The 18,537-nt window shown below is 47.9% G+C and overlaps 1 protein-coding gene across 6 annotated transcripts in view; it reads left to right on the top strand.

The window, feature by feature from the left end:
• Nucleotides 1–18,537, top strand: part of MCC (MCC regulator of WNT signaling pathway) — a 481,477-nt gene that overhangs the window by 437,309 nt on the left and 25,631 nt on the right. For 3 of the 6 annotated variants that reach the window (XM_004042362.5, XM_055387453.2, XM_063706709.1), the window contains 3 exons: nt 7,210–7,444; nt 11,874–12,080; nt 17,536–17,636. In XM_004042362.5, the coding sequence (XP_004042410.1) occupies nt 7,210–7,444; nt 11,874–12,080; nt 17,536–17,636 (543 nt within the window). The other 3 variants (XM_055387455.2, XM_055387452.2, XM_055387454.2) reach the window with 2 other exon arrangements.

The raw sequence follows: 18,537 nt of genomic DNA, 5'->3' as shown, positions 1-18,537 counted from the left end.
TTGTACCTCTTTATTTTTAGTGACATTTAAAGTCATTTGTAATGCTTAATTTTTCTAACAGCTGGGAAATTGTTACCAGCAATATAGTTGTCAGGCCTGGATAGTGTGTCTATCTTGGTGTGTTATGAGTAACCACATCAGGAGTGGATTTATATTTGTTTTAGAGATGCAACACCATTATGATGGCACCTTTAAAAATTGCTGAATATATAGTTTCTCTTCTAAATATTTCTGTCTCTTATTTTGACTTCCACTATCAGCTAAATTTTTAGGAGCTTTGTGGACTCAAGCAGTTTTTGAGGACTTTAGTTACTGACAGCAGATTTTCCCATGCCCATATTTTGCTAGACAGTCATAGGACTATTTGTTATGTAATCTACCCTCATTTAATCTCAGTTTCTCCTCCTGGAGAATTCTGATAACCATTCAAGAGCGTATAAACCTAAGAGGTTTAGAGTTTGTTTAGTGTTTGTAGTCCTTTGCTACAAACCCAAAAAAGAAGGGATGGGGGTATACCCACAGCACAACAGTAAAAGATACAGGCAAGCTGCCAAGGCTCGAGCTTCTGCTTAAAGTAATGGGGCCACTTAGGAATGACTTAAATGCCAAATGTCACCTGGACTGACCCCACTCATTCAGATAAATTTCAAATGCTCAGCAAAACAGATGCCCACCCCCAGGGCACTTTCCTTCTAAAAATGAGCTGCTGGGCTGGGTGCAGTGACTCACACCTGTAATCCCAGCACTTTGGGAGGCTGAGGCGGGCAGATCATGAGGTCAGGAGTTTGAGACCACCCTGGACAACATAGTGAAATCCTGTCGCTATTAAAAATACAAAATTTAGCCAGGCATGGTGGTACATGCCTGTAGTCCCAGCTACTCAGGAGGCTGAGGCAGGAGAATTGCTTGAACCCAGGAGGCGGAGGCTGTGGTGAGCCAAATCATGCTATTGCACTCCAGCATGGGCAACAGAGTGAGACTCTGTCTCAAAAAAAAAAAAAAAAAAAACAAAAACAAACAAACAAGAAGAGCTGCTCCTTGATGGAAATCAGATCTCAGCTGGGGCCAGGTAAGATGTTGATGAAAACTTCAGGAAAATGCCATCACGGATTTTCAAGGCAAAAGAAATGAAATGTCCTTCTAGCCTTCCACCAAGGCAAGCTGAGGAGGCTATGAAAAATGAATTTTTCTCCTAATGAGCAGGCTGGGGAGCTGTCTTGAGGACAGAGGTGGGGCATGGTGGAGAGGGATAGAAGAGAGGATATTTGACGTCGATAGCTGGTTTGAACAGCTTCTCCTATAGTGGACAGGGTAGGTGGAGAGTGGGTCGACCCGAACCGTCCCGAACCAGCCAGCCCTGCATTCCCACCAGGCTACAGGCCTGCTGTGTATGCTTTGTGCTGGAAGAGCTGCTGGCAATGAACAGATGCAGAGGGAAGCCAGCGTGACGGGAGCTCCAGCAGAGCATCACGGAAAGGAGAAACCCACACATCCTACACTAGCTCCTCAAGAAGCCAGAGCAAGACACACATGTGTGGCGAGGGTTTTTGTCATTAGCCTTCCCCCACAGTCGCTCTCAGGGAACACAGACAGGCTCCTGTTCTGGAGAGGAGGAATAATGCAGCCACAGAAAGTGATTGATTCCCCCTTGACAACTGAGATCATCCAGCATTCCAAGCCGGGAGAATTAATGGATGACTTAACCCTTGCCCAGCAGCCAGCAGCAGGCCCTTGGGAGACCGCCAGCGCCTTTGTCTGTGAGGCCAGAGAAAAGGCCAGTGGCTTCCCCTCCCCTACCATTGTCATAATCATATTCCGCAGTGAAACGTTAAGAGCTCAAAGCAGAATTGTAATTAGCCTCGCCTGATCTGTTCCCCGCTGCTGTCCTGGAAGCAGGAGAAGGGAAGCCGGAGGGGCTGTGAGGTTTATCTTGAAATTAAACTTTCTCCACTAAAAGCATTTTAAAGCTCTGTGCTTCCAACAGGGTAAGATCTGTGGACTGAGATCTTTTGTTATTTTTTTTTTCTTATTTCCTTCCTCTTTGAAAACTATACTCATAGCAAAGTGGGTGAAACAAAAGCCTTCCCTGCCTGCCATGGATGAGGCTCCGGGCCCTAAGGGTGGCAGCGCCTGTCAGTCTCTGCCTGCCTGCATTGGTGTTAGGGCTAGGTGATTTCTCAAGTCCATTCAACCACTGGCAGCTTTCGTTCTCCTTGGGATGGAGGGATTCTGGATGACCTGCTGGTGGCCAATAGCTCAGGGGATCTCTGAGTCTGGTGTTAGGTGTTGTGGGGCTGTTGGCAAAGCCATCAGGAAAGTGGCCACCTTCTCTCTTCCTCCCACGGGACAGGTGCTGTGTGGCAGCACCAGCTGCCTGCTTCAGGGCCTGCCGTATCCTTTCCACAACTTAGTGAGGCAGGAACCCTTAGTATTCCTATTTCCTGCAGCCCAGAAACATTGGGTAATTTACTCTGGGCCATAAAGCAAGGAAGTGGCAGAGGAGGAACATTTATCCAGGTTTGACTGACGTCAGAGACCTGCTCGTAGACCCTGACACCCACCAGGGCAGCCAGGAGCACTGTGGCCTCTACCTAGAAAACCTGGGAGTATCCAGTCACCTCACAGGCTCCTGAGCAAATGCCCACTTAGCCTGAAGGGGAGACCAGTGCTTCTCACACCTAAGCGTGCATCAGAGTCACCTAGAGGGTGTATTAAAACACAGATTGCTGGGCTCCACCTCCAGAGTTCCTGACTGTGGAGGTCTTGACAGCAGGCCCCGGAATGTGCATTTCTAACAAGTTCCCAGGTGCTGCTGATGTGGCCAGCCCGGGACCCCTCTTGGAAAACTGCTGGGGTAGACCAGTCCTGCTAAATGGAAAATCTGCCAAAATAGTATCACTTCAGTTCCTGCAGGGTAATTAGAGAATGCTAGCTTTTACCACTCTTTGAATTTTGTGATTTTTATTTTAAATGAAAGTCAACAAAAAGTGTTTCAAGTATAAATTTATATTTCCCAAAAAGTAGTCTGAAGAAGATATACCTCAGTGTCTTGTGAGTGGTAGACGCACAGCTGTTGGTTATTCTTTGTTTTTCTATAGGTTTGAAAGTTTTCAAAATAATTTTTAATGAAAGGAAAGGCTAGAGGTGTAAGTAAACCCCACACCCTGTGTCCCAGGTTTACAAGGAAGGATTTCATTCCTGAAACCTCCCAAGTAACTGGAAGAGAAGTGCTGCTGTCTGCCAGCGCCACGCTGTCTAAACATGCCGAGGCTGTGAGCACATCTCCACCCTCAGCCCTGTCTGTAGAATGCTTTGCAAACAGTGCCAGTACTTGAGTTTGCTCTAATTTTGTCGCGCATTCGCCTGTGGAACATTAGATGTCTGTCCCTCCACATCAGTGTTGATGATCTGTGAAGGTGAGCTCCTGAGCTCTACTTGGGGGTTTTGTACGAGGCATGCCTGCCACTGAGCAGCTTGCAGGCAGACAGGCCTTCGCTGAGATGCTGAGGGTCCTTTGGATGCGTCCTCTGATGCACAGCCGGGCTCCTCAGTGCCCTCTGCTGTGGGCGCGCTTTGCTCTCTTTGCAGTTCCCTTGAGCTGCCTCATTTCACTGTGGAATAGCCCGTGGTGTTCCAGCTGCAGGATGTTGCTGCTTCTCCCCTCTCATCCTTTTTAAAATACAGCTTGAGAAAACATAATGCTGATAATCAGTAGTCATTTTTATCTTTCTCCCTGCCTTCCCTGCTCCCACCTTGCTCCAAGCTGCTACCATCTCTCCCTGGAATTGTTGCTGTAGCTCCCAAGGTGCACCCCTGCCTCTGCCCTGGCCTCCCTGCATCTCTACTCATCCTAGAGGCCAGATGGATCCTGTTATAACAATAAAGCAGACCACATCCCTCCCTGTTAAAACCCCCAATGGCCTCCATCCTAATCCTAGAGAAAAAGACACAGCCCTTATAAAATGCTGCATGACCTGGCACCCAGCCCCTCCCACGCACTCCCTCTCTGACCACTTCTCCTTCTTTCTCTCCCCTGCCTGACTGCTTCAGTCACCATCTCTTTCTGCTGGCCGCACTCCCTGCCTAGATTGCATTTACTGTGTCCTGCAAACATCCACGTAGCTCCCTCTCTCGCCTCCCTTAGGTCCACCCTAATGTCACTGGATCACACAGGCCTTCCCTGCAGCTCAATCACAAATAATAACCTCATGTCCACTCTGCATTCCCCACGCCTCTTCCCTGCTTCATTTTTCACCATCTCATGGACTGTGTATTTCACTTCCTGGCTTCCTCTATTAGAATATGAGTTCCCTGAGGGCAGGGATTTTTCCAGGACCCCATAGTAGGCACTCCAATATTTCTTGAATAAATGAATGATAACTTCTGCATTTATTGAGTGCTTACTATGTGCTGGACACTGTTGTAAACATTTCTATTTTTTTACTTTTAAGTTCAGGGGTACATGTGGACGGTTGTTGCATAGGTAAACTCATGTCATGGAGGTTTGTTGTATAAATTATTTTGTCACCCAGGTATTAAGCCTAGTATGCGTTAGTCATTTTTTCCGATCCTCTCCCTTCTCCTATTCTGTACCCTCAAGTAGGCCCATTGTTTGTTGTTCCCCTCTTTGTGTTCATGTGTTCTCATCATTTAGCTCCAACTTATAAGTAAGAACATGTGGTATTTGGTTTTCTGTTCCCACATTAGTTTGCTAAGGATAATGGCCTCCCACTTCATCCATGTTTCTGCAAATGACGTGACCTCATTCTTTTTTTATGGCTACACAGTATTCGTGGTATATATGTGCCACATTTTCTCTATCTAGTCTGCCACTGATGGGCATTTAGGTTGATTCCATGTCTTTGCTATTACAAACACTTCTAATTTTACCTCATTTATTCCTTACCCTGACTTTATGAAGCATGTACTATGATTACCTTCATTTTAGAGATGAGAAGACAGGGAATATTCAAAGTATGTAAGACGCTTGGGTCACACGTAAAGGTAGCACTTTGCTGTTAGGGCAGTGCAGAGAATCAGAACCAATAGGAGGTGGGTCTATATGGAGACATCTATACCTAGATAGAAAGATCAAGATCGATCTCTTGATACAGATTCTAGTAAATCGCAAACAGTGATTTATTTTAAGGAATTGGCCCATTTGATAATGGAGCTGGCAAATCTGAAGTCTGCAGGTCAGGCCAGAGACCCAGGGAAGAGTTGATGTTGCAATCCTGAGTCTGAAAGCTGTCTGGAGGAAGAATTTTTTCCCTTTTGGGGGACCTGTCTTTCCCCTTAAGGCCTCTCTGATTAGATGAGGTTCACTCACTGTATGGAAACAGTCTCCCTGTAGTCTCTTGATTTTAATGGTAATCACATGTAACAAACACCTTCGCAGCAATGCCTAATCTGGTGGTTGACCAAGCAACTGCGCACATAGCCCAGCCCAGCTGACATGGGAACTTACTGGGCATAGCCTCTGAAGAGATGGTGTTTAATGGTCAGGCTGATCTAGCTTACCTTATCTCCAAGGGACTTCCCACCCGTCCTGATGGTACAGAGGGAGTGAGACGCAGCCCCAAAGGGTTTCTAGTGCTCAGGAGTTTCCCATTCTAGAAGGGGTTCTCTGACTTGAAGACCACCCCAAGCCCTAGGGTAGCCTCTTCCTCCTGTGAACAACAAAGCTCCAGCCACCATCTCTCTTCAGCTTTTCTCTCCCCGGAAGCCTTGTCTTCGTAGCAATGTGTCATGTACAAGAGTGGTCCTGCCCTCACTCATGTCTAGGCTGTGGGGACTACAGCTACTGAGTTGGGGTCCTGGCTCTTACCCTTTTGCAGTGTGAGATGAGGAGGGTAGGCCTGGGTTTGTGGCATCTGGCGGCCTGTGGAGATCACTCATGGCCCCTGGTATAGCTTCTAGCTACAGGATTCTGGGGACAAGGACAGGGCCGTGGGACGAGGCTGCGGCCCAAGTCTAGTTGCACCTCTTTCCAGTCGCATGACTCGGCTGACCACTTGATGTCTCTGAGCTTCACTTTCCAAATCTGTAGCAACAGACATGACAACACAGCCTGGCCTGTTTTGATACAAGGTCAGTAGGCCTCTGCTTGTTCCTCTGCCATCTTCAGACCAGTTCCATGTGGGGCGAGTCACCCCTAGGGAGGCCCAGTGCAAGTGCAGAGAAACTGCTGTCGGTGCACACTGGCCTCAGAGTCCTCAACCGAGTGGAGTGGGCCTTATTCGGAGGCACGGGGAGCAGCCTGCCCACTGCTGGAAAAGGCCAGAGCCCGCTTGAAAGCCGTGGCGTCCGTTTTCCAGTGGTGCTCCCCCTTTCATGGTGGTTTGGTCCCCTAGAAACCTTCCTGGGCTGCCACAGGCCTGGGGTTCAGCTGGGGGCTCCCTGCCCGGTCACCATTCACCTTGGGCTGCCAAGGGCCCTTGGGCCAGCCCGAGTCCCTATAGTGAACACTATACTCAGACTATCCTGTGAAGGCCAGGGGGTACCCCACTCCCAAAGTGGTTATTGCTGTGTTGTGCACCCCTGTGTTTTTCATGGTACATGTTGCAAACAACAGAAGTAAACACAGCAAAACAGCCCCCTTCGGTGCTGCTCCGCAGGGACGGTTGCCACAGCCTGGGACACCTGCGCACACGTGTGAGGGTGTGACACGCATCTGTGGATCATGCCATAGGAGTTTTGTGCTTCAACTTTTGTTGCCTTAAATATACCTTTTTTAAGTTCTGACCACATGAGTATCTTTTTTATTACATATGTAATATCTTTTAACCTATGTCCTCAAAATATCACCACCATTGTCAATATCACTATAATTTCACGTATTACAATTATCACTGTAATGTCCGCATGATTTCCCTCCTTTTGATAGGTGTGATAAATCACTAAACTGTATTTTAGATTATGTTCCTTTGTATGTGTATCTTTTTGCTTCTGTGGAATTATTTCCTTAGAAATTCATTTCTAGAGTCCACAGTGTTGCGTCAAGGAGTGTAAGCATTTGTTATTCTTCATACTTAATTCTTTCCTAAAAGGTGGTATCATTTTCCTGTGCTGTGAAGAAAACTGATTTTTGGATTACCCTCTAAATAACACTGGGGAGAGGGAATGTGGAGAAGAGTGAGGAGGAAAGATCTATTTGCCATGACTTGGAATAACACAGGGTGGTGGGTCTTTGTTTTTCTTCTTTCTCAGCACAACCAGCTCCACAGCCAGTAGTTGCGACACCGAGTTCACTAAAGAAGATGAGCAGAGGCTGAAGGATTATATCCAGCAGCTCAAGAATGACAGGGCTGCGGTCAAGCTGACCATGCTAGAGCTGGAAAGCATCCACATCGATCCTCTCAGCTATGACGTCAAGCCTCGGGGAGACAGCCAGAGGCTGGATCTGGAAAACGCAGTGCTTATGCAGGAGCTCATGGCCATGAAGGTATGTGGTGGGTGGGTCCCATGCGCTAGGCTGCCACCAGGAGGAAATCTAAACAGCCTCTGAAAGCAGGTCCAGCAGATAAGGAGGAATCAACCCCTCCTGCCCATAGAAGAGCCAGACGCTTGTTTGTAGACAGAGCTGGTTTCACTATGTCTGGGGGTCACTTGGGCTGGGTGTTTCTGGACGGGGGAGTTGAATTCTAAGGGATTTCTCAGGGTGTCCCAGCCCAACTTTGGAGCCCTTCATCCTCTAAGAGAAGCCAGGTCAGACCTCTGCAGGGTGGAGCCTCTGTCCATCTAAATTGACCCCTAATCTCAAGAATGCTTGGAAATATGTCTTGGGTTGCTGATGCTGATGTTAACTCCGGCAGGGGGGGAACAGGGTGAGGCCAGTTGTAGAGTTTGGCCGAGAGCCCTAGTTTCCTGACACCCTGTACCTTTGGTGCAGTGTCGAGCCTGCTCAGACCATAGTGCCCTCCAGTGAAGGTGTACAGTGCTGTTGAGGTCAGTGTTTCAGTGGATCTGAAACACTGGGCCCTTCAGCTGCTAGTGGAGATATCTACCTGCTGGCATTTCTACAGAAGGGAGCTTTCTTGGAAAGCTGGTGTCCCCTACTGGGAAGTAGTTAAACCGCCATACCTACAACAAGACATCACTTTGCCTGTTTCTGGTGTGGAATGCCAGGCGCCAGCCCTTCACCTGGTACCTGCTCTCAGAAGGCAGCTGTGGTATAAATAAGACCATATCTGATATTTGTCCTTGGTTTTGGGACAGAGTTTGAGAAACCCTTGGAGTTTCTTGCTGAGTAGGGGTGTCTTTGTGATGCTGATGAGGTGACTTATGGTGGGCCCTAGACAGCTTCAGAATGTGGGCTGGTCACCAGAAGGACCAGGCGTGTGTTGGAGGATTGGGACTTTCAGCCACCTGACCTCCGGGGAGGGGAAGAGAGCCAGAGATTGAGTTTAGAACCGGTCAGGAACTGGAGTCTAGCAAGCCAGAGCGGGTCATGGCAGTGCAGAGTTAATGGCTCCTATTGAGATCAGTACTGTCCACAGCAGGGAGAAAAACAACCACCTGGTCGCACCATCTCTGGAGAGTGGAGGGGAGCTGGCAACAGCAGCCATCCTGACACCCTCGGGGGTGACTCACTCAGCACAGCCCTGTCCTTGGGAGCTTCTTGAGCTAGAATCTGGGTGAAGTTTGGGAAGACACTAGGCAGTGGTAACAGATACAGGAATCTCACCTCCCACCGCCACCCCCGTGATTTCCAAACTGGCTCATCTTCATCAAGCCACGCAGCTCCCATCCTGACCTCTCTGTAGAGAATCCTCATGCTGCTTTGGCTGATTCCACCTCTCATTGCTTATGAACTAGACTTGGGTTCATCATTGTAGTGACTTTTCCCCCAACTGGGAGCCCTGTTTGCAGATGCTTGCAGCCTGTGGCACGAGCTATGAGGCCACCCTTCCATCATTTGTTCCAAACATTGTGTTTCTTTTGGCCAAAGACTAAGGATTTCCTTTTTAAAATTGGCCAACGTGGGGTGATAAATTTACTGGTATTCTAGCTAAGAAAGACATTTTTGTTGGAATAAAAGTTCTAATACTCCCTTTGCCACTTGAAAATAAAATGTGTACTGATCTTAGAAATTTTCTTAAAAAGTAGAAAAGCTGGGAGGAGAACAATCCATAATATCATGATCCAGGGCAGCCATTGCTAGCAGTCTGGCTTGGTTCCCTATGACTTTCTTGAAGGCTAAACATCAGAGCCGTTCACTTTTCCTCTGAGTCCCTCCCAGTCTGCTTGGGGATGTGTGCTCACCCATACCAAATCCATTATCCAGCAGGTTACGTTGGATTTTCACCAGTTTCTAGGATCCAACTGCTGAGAAATTCAAGTTTCTGTTTTTGTAATACCTTTTCATTTCTAGATGATCTGCTTGGTTCCTTTTCACATCCATTCTTCTTTTTGTTGTTGTTTGTTTGTTTGTTTGTTGTTTTGAAACAGGGTCTCACTGTGTTGCCCAGGCTGGAGTGCAGTGACACAGTCATGGCTCACTATAGCCTCGCTCTTGGGCTGGAAGTGATCCTCCTGCCTCAGCCTCCCGAGTAGCCGGGACTACAGGAATGCACTGCCCTACCCAGCTGACTTTTTAAGTTTTTTTTTTTTTGTAGAAACAGGGTCTCACTTTGTTGCCCAGGCCAGTCTCAAACTCCTGGGCTCAAGTCATCCACCCACGTCAACCTCCCAAAGTGCCGGGATTACAGATGTGAGGCACCAGGCCTGGCCTTCTCTTCCTTTTTGAACGTCTTATCCCTTCATTATGACTCCTATATCACTTTGTTTTAAATCTTTATTTTCTAGTTTTCCACATTGTTATTTCTGCTTCTTGTAAATGCTGACTCTTAGTTTTTGCATCCGCTCATTCTGCGTCAGTGCTGATTCATTCTCATTTCCTCGGTGGTGGGGGTGGGGGAGAGAATGCAAGCACCTGCTCATCCTCTGTGGAAACTGTCTTCCGTGGGGCCCTGAGGATCCTGGGTTGCAGATGTCCCTACGGAGTGGTTCTATGTTTAGATCTGTTGGGACTCATCAGTTTCTGAGGTTTAGGACTAGTTCTTATTAAGTTCTTGGCTCCGGATTCCTGTACCACACCTACACATGACACAAGCTTGAGGTTTAATTCCTGGAAAGAGATTTTTCTTTCTTTTCCCACACAGAGCCTGAGAGATGACAAGTTTACTTGTCACATCTCCAGAAAGGAAGTTTCCTAGTGTCTTATGGGCAGCCTGATGAGAATCCTGCTCCCATAGGGGTCTGAGCTGTGGCTCTCTGCCTCAGAGGCCACGGCCCTGGCCTTGGGTAATGTTAAGCCCCTGGGTGGAGGGCCTGTGGACAGTCTGATGCCTTGCTGGCCAGCACCCGCCCTCCTTGCCGTTCTCTCTGGCAGAGTTCCTTCTTCATTTCTGGCACCCATAGGTTTCTCTTTCCTTCTTTCAAGCCTGCACTTATATGTTTGTTCTGGAAGCGACCATCACATTAGCTCAGTATGCAGTGTTGCCAGAACCTTCAGAATCCTGCTTCCAATGGCAAAAGATCCGAAGGCTCTGGGCGTGGCACACCTTTCATTCTGGCTTTTATGTCTGATATTTAGGGTAAAGAAGGTTGGCATGTTCTGAGTAGTTTACTGAGCATATTGACTAACGTCCCTCTCGAGGGGTGTCCTCTAGCTATTTCCCCACATTTGAGAGTGAAAACATCTACCCCCTAGTCCAACTTACCCAGGAGAGTGCACCAGGCCTGTGGTTTATTACCTCAGAAGGGTCACTGCGGGGGTGGTGAGAATCTGAACTAACCTCAGGTGAGTCCATCTCACGGTGGGCTGGGAAGGCTGGACCTGGTGGCCATGGGCTGGCTGGTGGAGTTACTTTCCAGCAGAAATGCGGGGACAAGAGTCATGCGTGGGCTCACCTTGAAAGGGAGGGAGGCAGTATAGCTCTGAACCAGACAGCTTGGCTGCAATCTGTGGCTCCACAGCTTACCCAGTAGCCATGAGCAGGGGGATTTCCTTCTGTGTGCCTCAGTTTCCCATCTGTCAAAGGAGATAGTTGCAATACCTAACCCAGGTTGGGAAGATGAAATGAGCCACGTCATGTGAACACTTAGCACAGTGCCACGTGCTCAGTAAAGGCTACTGGCTGTCATTGTTATTGGCTCCTGGTCCCAGGATGGCACTGTCCTATTTTGGATTCACTTCTTATTCTCCACTCGTCGCTCTCATTTGAGTTCTTAGGATACTTTTAGAAGTTGTCTGATGAGCAGTCACCTGTGAAGGATGCTGTTTCTATTGATTTCATTTGGGCCCTGAGAAGTAGGCAAAAGCTGGAGGTTGATGTTGCTGGAGGCATTCGCCACATGCCTGGCCCAGCTACAGGGCAACAGAGGTGCCGCGGGTGTGATTAAATATGTGGTTGGTGCTATGGAAACCAAAATGGGAATTGGAAGGGGCTTGGCCAGAAGAGGCCTTCCATGGATAGGTGACTTTACAGCCTCTGGCAGGTGCAGCTCAGCATCTGCAGACCAGAGAATGGGTTTCCATCGAGGCCCATGTTGCCTGAGTGGGGGCTCTATTTGTTAGAAAGGTTTTCCCTATATTGAACCACAATCTTGCCTGTAACTTCTGCCCTTCTGTCTCAGGTCTAGTCCATAGACTGACAAAGTGCATGGCCTTGTCCATACATCATTCCTTTAGAAGTGTGGTGACAGGTGCCACGTCTCCTCCCCCTCATCCTACTGCCAACTTCAAAGTGATAACTCTACCACGGGCCTGTGAGGCATAGCCGGGGACCCACCACCCACCCACTTGGCAGCAGCCAGCCCTGCTCTCAGATCGGGCGTGCATCATGTGCTCTGTGCTCCTTGCTCTGTAGGAGGAGATGGCCGAGCTGAAGGCCCAGCTCTACCTACTGGAGAAAGAGAAGAAGGCCCTGGAGCTGAAGCTGAGCACGCGGGAGGCCCAGGAGCAGGCCTACCTGGTGCACATTGAGCACCTGAAGTCCGAGGTGGAGGAGCAGAAGGAGCAGCGGATGCGATCCCTCAGCTCCACCAGCAGCGGCAGCAAAGACAAACCCAGCAAGGTAGGGCCGGAGTGGTTTGGGGACACCCTTAGGCTCAGGCCTCCCTGACTGCCCAGTGACCACTGGCCACACCTCACCGCCCTGCTGCCTCAGTTCTTGTATTTGCATAGGAAATGCAGGCCATTCGCAGGTATCTAAGAAGGTGACATTTTGAGTGTAATGAAACCAGGTCTACATTTTAGAAATACCAAATCTCACTTTATGTAATAGTTGAACCTTTTCACATATCACAGTCACATCAGAGGGGTGATCTCTGCAGTTGTCCACTGATACTGTTCTCGCCTCCTTCATCTAATCCTCTGTCACACGGCAGCCCTCATTTGTTGGTTTATTGATATAATAGGGCCCCCTTTATCCACAGGTGATATGATCCAAAATCCCCCATAGATGCCTGAAATCACAGGTAATACTGAACCCTTATATATTCTACGTTTTCCCCTATACATACATACCTGTGGTGAAGTTTAATTTATAAATTAGGCACAGTAAAAGATTAACACTAAAATATTAATAGAACAATTATAACAATATGTCAGCATCATTAATGTTGCACTTTGGGGCTATTATTACATGCCATAAGGGTTACTTGAACACAAGCAGTGTGACACTGATAGTTGATCTGATAATGGAGACAGCTACTAAATGACAGATGGGTGGGGAGTGTCTACGCTGCGGCTATGCTGGACTAAGGAATGATTCGCAACTCAGGTGGGATGGCGCAGGTCAGTGCAAGGTTTCATCGCGCTGCTCAGAATGGTGCACAATTTAAAACTTACTGTTTATTTCTAGGATTTCCCATTTAATATTTTCAGACCATGGTTGACCTTGAGGAACCGAAACCACAGAAAGCAAAACTGCAGTTAAGGGGGAGCTACAGTACTTCTGTACCAATGACTGCATTTATTATCGCCCTTAAGTCTCACAGGTCTGAGGAAAGAATAGTTATCCCCATTTACATGAGAAAAATGAGGCTCAAAGAAGTGAGGAGTCTCACTGCTGATAAATGGTAGAATTGGGATTTAGCCCAGATCCACTAACGGGCTCTCTTCTCTCCACTGCATTTCCTCCTTGACTCCTTGCTGCTGGCGTTGCTACCGTCACAGGGTGGTAAGCAGGAAGCAGCCTGCCGGCAGAGGAGGAGGAAGGAAGCCTTGGGTTACGAAGTCCACATCATCTGAAAGCGGGCTGTCTGGTGATAGAATTTTGCAAACTGACTCTCTTATCAGCCACCAGGTGTTTTTTTTTTCTGGAATCCAAGTTCATTCCATTATCCTGTATCTCAGAATTTTCCAAATACTGTGTTGGGAAAAAAACAACTGTGGACTCTAAAGAATTATATCCCTTGTCCAAGGGTCTTCTATATTCTGTGCATCATATTTTTCTGTTCTTAATAAATGCAAGCTTCTCTTGACCCCCATTTGTTTCAGACCCAGGACTCGCAGACATATGCCAACTTGCTAGTCTAATAAGCCGCTTCTCATAGCATAAGTACAGGATCGTCTCCAGGAGAGCCATATACCTGGGAAAGAAGGAACAGTACTGATGTCATGTGACAGTGAATTGTCACTCCCTACATAGTTAAGAGCTCTGAAGCATGATGCACAAATGGCCACAGCTACACCCTTCTCCACCTCCCACTTGCTGAGGAGCCAAGACAAGACACAGCTGTGGCACCCAGCCAGGCCAGCCCTCCCAAGACCCTGGCTGCTTTTTATTCATCCATTCAGCTGATAAATGTGATTTGGCACTCACAGCGTGCCAGAACCAAGGCAGGGTGCTAGAGGCAGCTCTGTGATAGACAGGCAAAGTCTGTCCTCCAGGAATTTACATTCTTAGGAGGAGACTGGTGGGCAAACGGATGATCGCAGAGCAGTGAGAGAATGTCCCCAGTGCGAGGCTGAATTCTTAGCACCATGGGAGGACAGAAGCCAGACACAAATGTCCACTTGGGAGATTCAGGACAGGTTTTCTGGAAGAAATGAACTTCCGAGCTGAGCCCCAGTGGAAAGTGGGAGGTAGCCTGTTGAAGAGGGGCAGGTGGAGGGCCAGGGGAGAGAAGAGGTGCCCTTAGGCTGATGGGACAGCACGTGCAATGGCCCGGAGGGGTGTGGAGTTGATGCACTGGCTGGAGTTATCTTGAGGGCCGTGCGGAATCATGGAAGGGTCGTCAGCAAGAGATGATGTGATACAGTTTGGGCTTTAGAGAAGTCACTATGCCAAGTGTACTATGAAGCCATCTGCCCAAGGCTGGGGGAGGTGAGTCAGGCTGTGCAGGTGGGCACCAGCCATGCGGTGCTGTATCTGGGTTCACATGGAAGTATCTGGGGTTCGGGAAGATGAGGTTCCGTACAAACACCTTCAAAATCTCTTTTTTTTTTTTTTTTTTTTGCCTTTTGAGTTTGTTAGCAGTCAGTTAGGGACAGAGCCTAAGAGACAGAGCAGTAGTGTTTGTGTGTGTTCTTGGGGTGTGGTAGAAATGGAGTTACCAGGTTCTTGCCAGAAGGCCCATGAACTGAGCATTTTCCCCTAGTTTCTGGTATTTATTTTGACTGGGTGAAACACTGTTATGTGGAGTGGCTTCAAAGTAAGGAAATTTGGCTGGACGTGGTGGCTGATACCTATAATCCCAGTACTTTGGGAGCCCAAGGCGGGTGGATCACTTGAGGTCAGGAGGTCAAGACCAGCATCACCAACATGGTGAAACCCCATCTCTACTAAAAATACAAAAATTAGCCGGGCATGGTGGTGGCGCCTGTAATCCCAGCTACTTGGGAGGCTGCGGCACAAGAACTGCTTGAACCTGGGAGGCGGAAGTTGCAGTGACCCAAGGTCGTGCAGCTGCACCACAGCCTGGGCGACAGAGTCAGACTCTGTCTCAAAAAAAAAAAGTAAGAAAATTTCTCCTATGGAAAAGGCCAGATGATTTTTTTTTTTAACACTACAGTAAGAACCTTTATAAGAGTATGTTGTGTTTTTCAGGTAATGAAATAAGCTGATTATCTTGCCTTTCAAATACTAGATCCATTTACTGTTGGAATAAAATCTCCCATCTGGGCTATTCATCTGGTCTTAGCTGTTGCTGGATGAGGCGAGCGTCTAGAGAAGGGGTCAGCACTTTTCTGTGAAGGGTCACACAGTGAATGTTGTAGGGCTTGTGGGTCGTTTGGGTGCAGCTGCAGCCACTCAGCTTTGCTATTGTCCAATGCTAGTGCAAAAGCAGAGGCAACAGGGAGACCAGTGGCCATGGCTGTGTTCTAGTAGCACTTTATTTAATTAATTTTTTTTTTTTTTTTTTTTGAGATGGAGTTTCACTCTTGTTGCCCAGGCTGGAGTGCAGTGGTGCCATCTCAGCTCACAGCAGCCTCCACCTACCAGGTTCAAGTGATTCTCCTGCCTCAGCCTCCCAAGTATCTGGGACTACAGGTGTGCGCCACCATGCCTGGTTAATTTTGTATTTTTAGTAGAGATGGGTTTTCACCATGTTGGTCAGGCTGGTCTCAAACTCCTGACCTCAAGTGATCTACCTGCCTTGGCCTCCCAGAGTGCTGAGATTACAGGCGTGAGCCACTGTGCCTGGCCTCTAGTAATACTTTATGTATGGATGCTGACATTTAAATTTCATTTAATTTCTACCTGTCACAGAATACTCTTCTTTTGACTTTTTAAAATGATTTTAAAAATAGGAAAACCATTCTTATCCTGTGGGTCATAAAAAGCAGCTGGCGGGCCACATTTGAGTCTTGAACATTTTTTTTTGCTCCACTGGGTGGGTGCTTATGCTTCTTTAAAAAGCTTCCCTCCAACTAGCGCAGCTGGATTCCAGATGTTATTCAAGTTGCGTTAGGTTTTGAAATTCTTGTCTGTGTGCACCAGATACTGCCAAGTATATTCAGTGAGAGGCACCATGAACGAGACAGAGCATTAAGGAGTCTCACGAAATGTTAACATCAAATGGGAATGGATATACAAAAAGTGAGGGTATTGTGGGAATCTCAACAGATTCCAAGGGTGGACAGGGGACTTGGATCTCTGAGCACAGGTAGGTGGAGAGGAGGTGGAAGGCAGCCCAGGTGGAGGGCATGGCAGAGGGAAGAGCACTCAGGTGTTGGCAGCGCCACTGCCAAGGAACTGCCTCGGGAGACCACGTGCCTGGACTTGCAGCACTGAATCCGTGCCTCTCTGTAGCTCACATCTTATAAAATTTTCTGTTTATGGCCAGGTGCGGTGGCTCACGCCTGTGATCCCAGCACTTTGGGAGGCCGAGGTGGGTGGATTACCTGAGGTCAGGAGTTTGAGACCAGCCTGACCAACATGGAGAAACCCCGTCTACTAAAAATACAAAATTAGCCAGACGTGGTGGCAGATGCCTGTAATCCCAGCTACTCGGGACGCTGAGGCGGGAGAATCGCATGAACCCAGGAGGCAGAAGTTGTAGTGAGCCAAGATCGCGCCATTGCACTCCAGCCTGGGCAACGAGAGCAAAACTCCATCTCAAAAAACAAACAAACAAAAAATCTGTTTACATTCCATCTCCTGCAACAGATCACAAGCTTTTTATTCTCAGGCCTGCAGCTCGGTAGCACTCATGTCCGTTGAGAGATCATCCGATGAATGCCTTCCCCCGGCCATGGTACTATGTAGTGTGGCTGCTGTCCTCTCTGTGCATGGAATGTAGAGCACTCAGGCATGGTCACTGCTTTGAATAGTCTTAACTATAGGATTTGGAGCACTGGCTCTTAAGTTTCCTCATCTGCAGGGTGGGATGATTTGCTTTAGATGATGTCAAGGTCCCTGTCTAATGCTAAGCCATGGGGTGGGGTGCACTTCTGTTTTCCTCCTCCTCTGCTGGGTTTTCTTGATGATTACACTGAACCCAGGAAAGCTCCTAAATCTAAAGGAGTTTGCTTTTCTCCCAAGGAGACGTGGGATGGGGCACCAAGGATGTTCACGGGTATTTCTCACTTGTCTTGTATGATTAAAAGAGGCTTTACCTAGCGGTCAAGAGATTGATCTGTGGCCACACAGCTTGGGTTTGAATCCTGGTTCCCCCATTTCCTAGCTGGTGACTGGGCGGCATAACTTCTCTGTGCCTTCATTCCCTCCTTGGTAAAATGGAGATAATGATAGTTCCTGCCTCAGAGAGTATTTGTGGAGATTAAATGATTGAATGCATATGGCATGCTTAGACCAGTGCCTGGCATCAGTGTCTGCTCAGAGCATACTGGGTGTCATCCCCACCGCACTGGCCAGCCTGCAAAAGGAGCCAGCGGTCTGGGAGCAGAGGGGCCTCTTTGGCTTGCTGTCAGGCTTTCCCCTTTGGCATGACCTGAGGGCGCCACCCGGTGCCCACACTGCTGCCATCACTGCACGAGCCACCTACCGCGCTCTGCTGCAGGCTTCCAGGGTGCTGCCGGCTTGGATTCAGGCCTAACTGGAATGTGTTTGCTGTTGTCAGGAGTGTGCTGATGCTGCCTCCGCAGCTCTGTCCCTAGCTGAACTCAGGACAACGTGCAGCGAGAATGAGCTGGCTGCGGAGTTCACCAACGCCATTCGTCGGTAAGCACCCTTTCCCCACCCCAGCTGGTGTTTATCCTGGGCATGGAGGCTTTGTTCTGAGTTCTCTTTGCTGCTCCCAAAAGGAGAAGGTGCTGATGTGTTCCACTTTACCCATGTCTTGGAAGCCAGAAATGGAGAAGGCCTGTTGGTGCCAGGCCTTTCAAAACAGTGAGAAGAGAGAGCACTTAAGAGACAGCACTTAGGCAGTCATTGTTTCATCAGTGAATAGGAAGATTCCTCTTCCTTTCCTTTTCTGTTATGTGGTTGCATTGGCTAGAAACTTCCGGGACAGTGTTAACTAGTGAGGTGAAAACAGGCACTCTTACCTTGTTTCCAACTTCAGCAGGAATACTTTCCTTCAGCGTTGGTAGTATGAAAAAGCTTTGTGTATTTATTTAGTTCTGGGAAATTTTCCTCTGTTATTTCAGTGTTTCTTTCCCCTCACCGCCCCCCAGTTCTTTATCTCCTCCTGCAAGGAGAAACAGATGCTGATTCATCTAGCTCTGTCTTCCGTATCTCCACTTTTCATACCTTCTTTCCATCACTGCTTTTTCCCCGGGTTCTACAGCAGCATTGTCCAGCAGAAATGTAATGTGAACCACATATGTAATTTTAAATTTTCTAGTAGCCACATTAAAAAGAACAAAGACAGCTGAAATTCCCTTTAATAACATTTTATTTAACACAATATGTCTACATTATTTTAACATATAGTCAATATTTTCTCAAACTATTAATAAAATTTTTTTAAACTAAGTTTTCAAAACCTGGTATGTATTTTACACCTCAGCATATCTCAAATTCAGACATTTCAAGTTCTCAAGAGCCACATGTGGCTTGTGGCTGCCCTATCAGATAGTTGCAGTTCTGGAGAGACAGATTTTTTGGCTCAATTTTCCAG

Source organism: Gorilla gorilla, chromosome 4 (assembly GCF_029281585.2).
Source record: "Gorilla gorilla gorilla isolate KB3781 chromosome 4, NHGRI_mGorGor1-v2.1_pri, whole genome shotgun sequence".
Classification (NCBI taxonomy): domain Eukaryota; kingdom Metazoa; phylum Chordata; class Mammalia; order Primates; family Hominidae; genus Gorilla; species Gorilla gorilla.
This window is presented reverse-complemented; position numbering and strand designations above follow the sequence as displayed.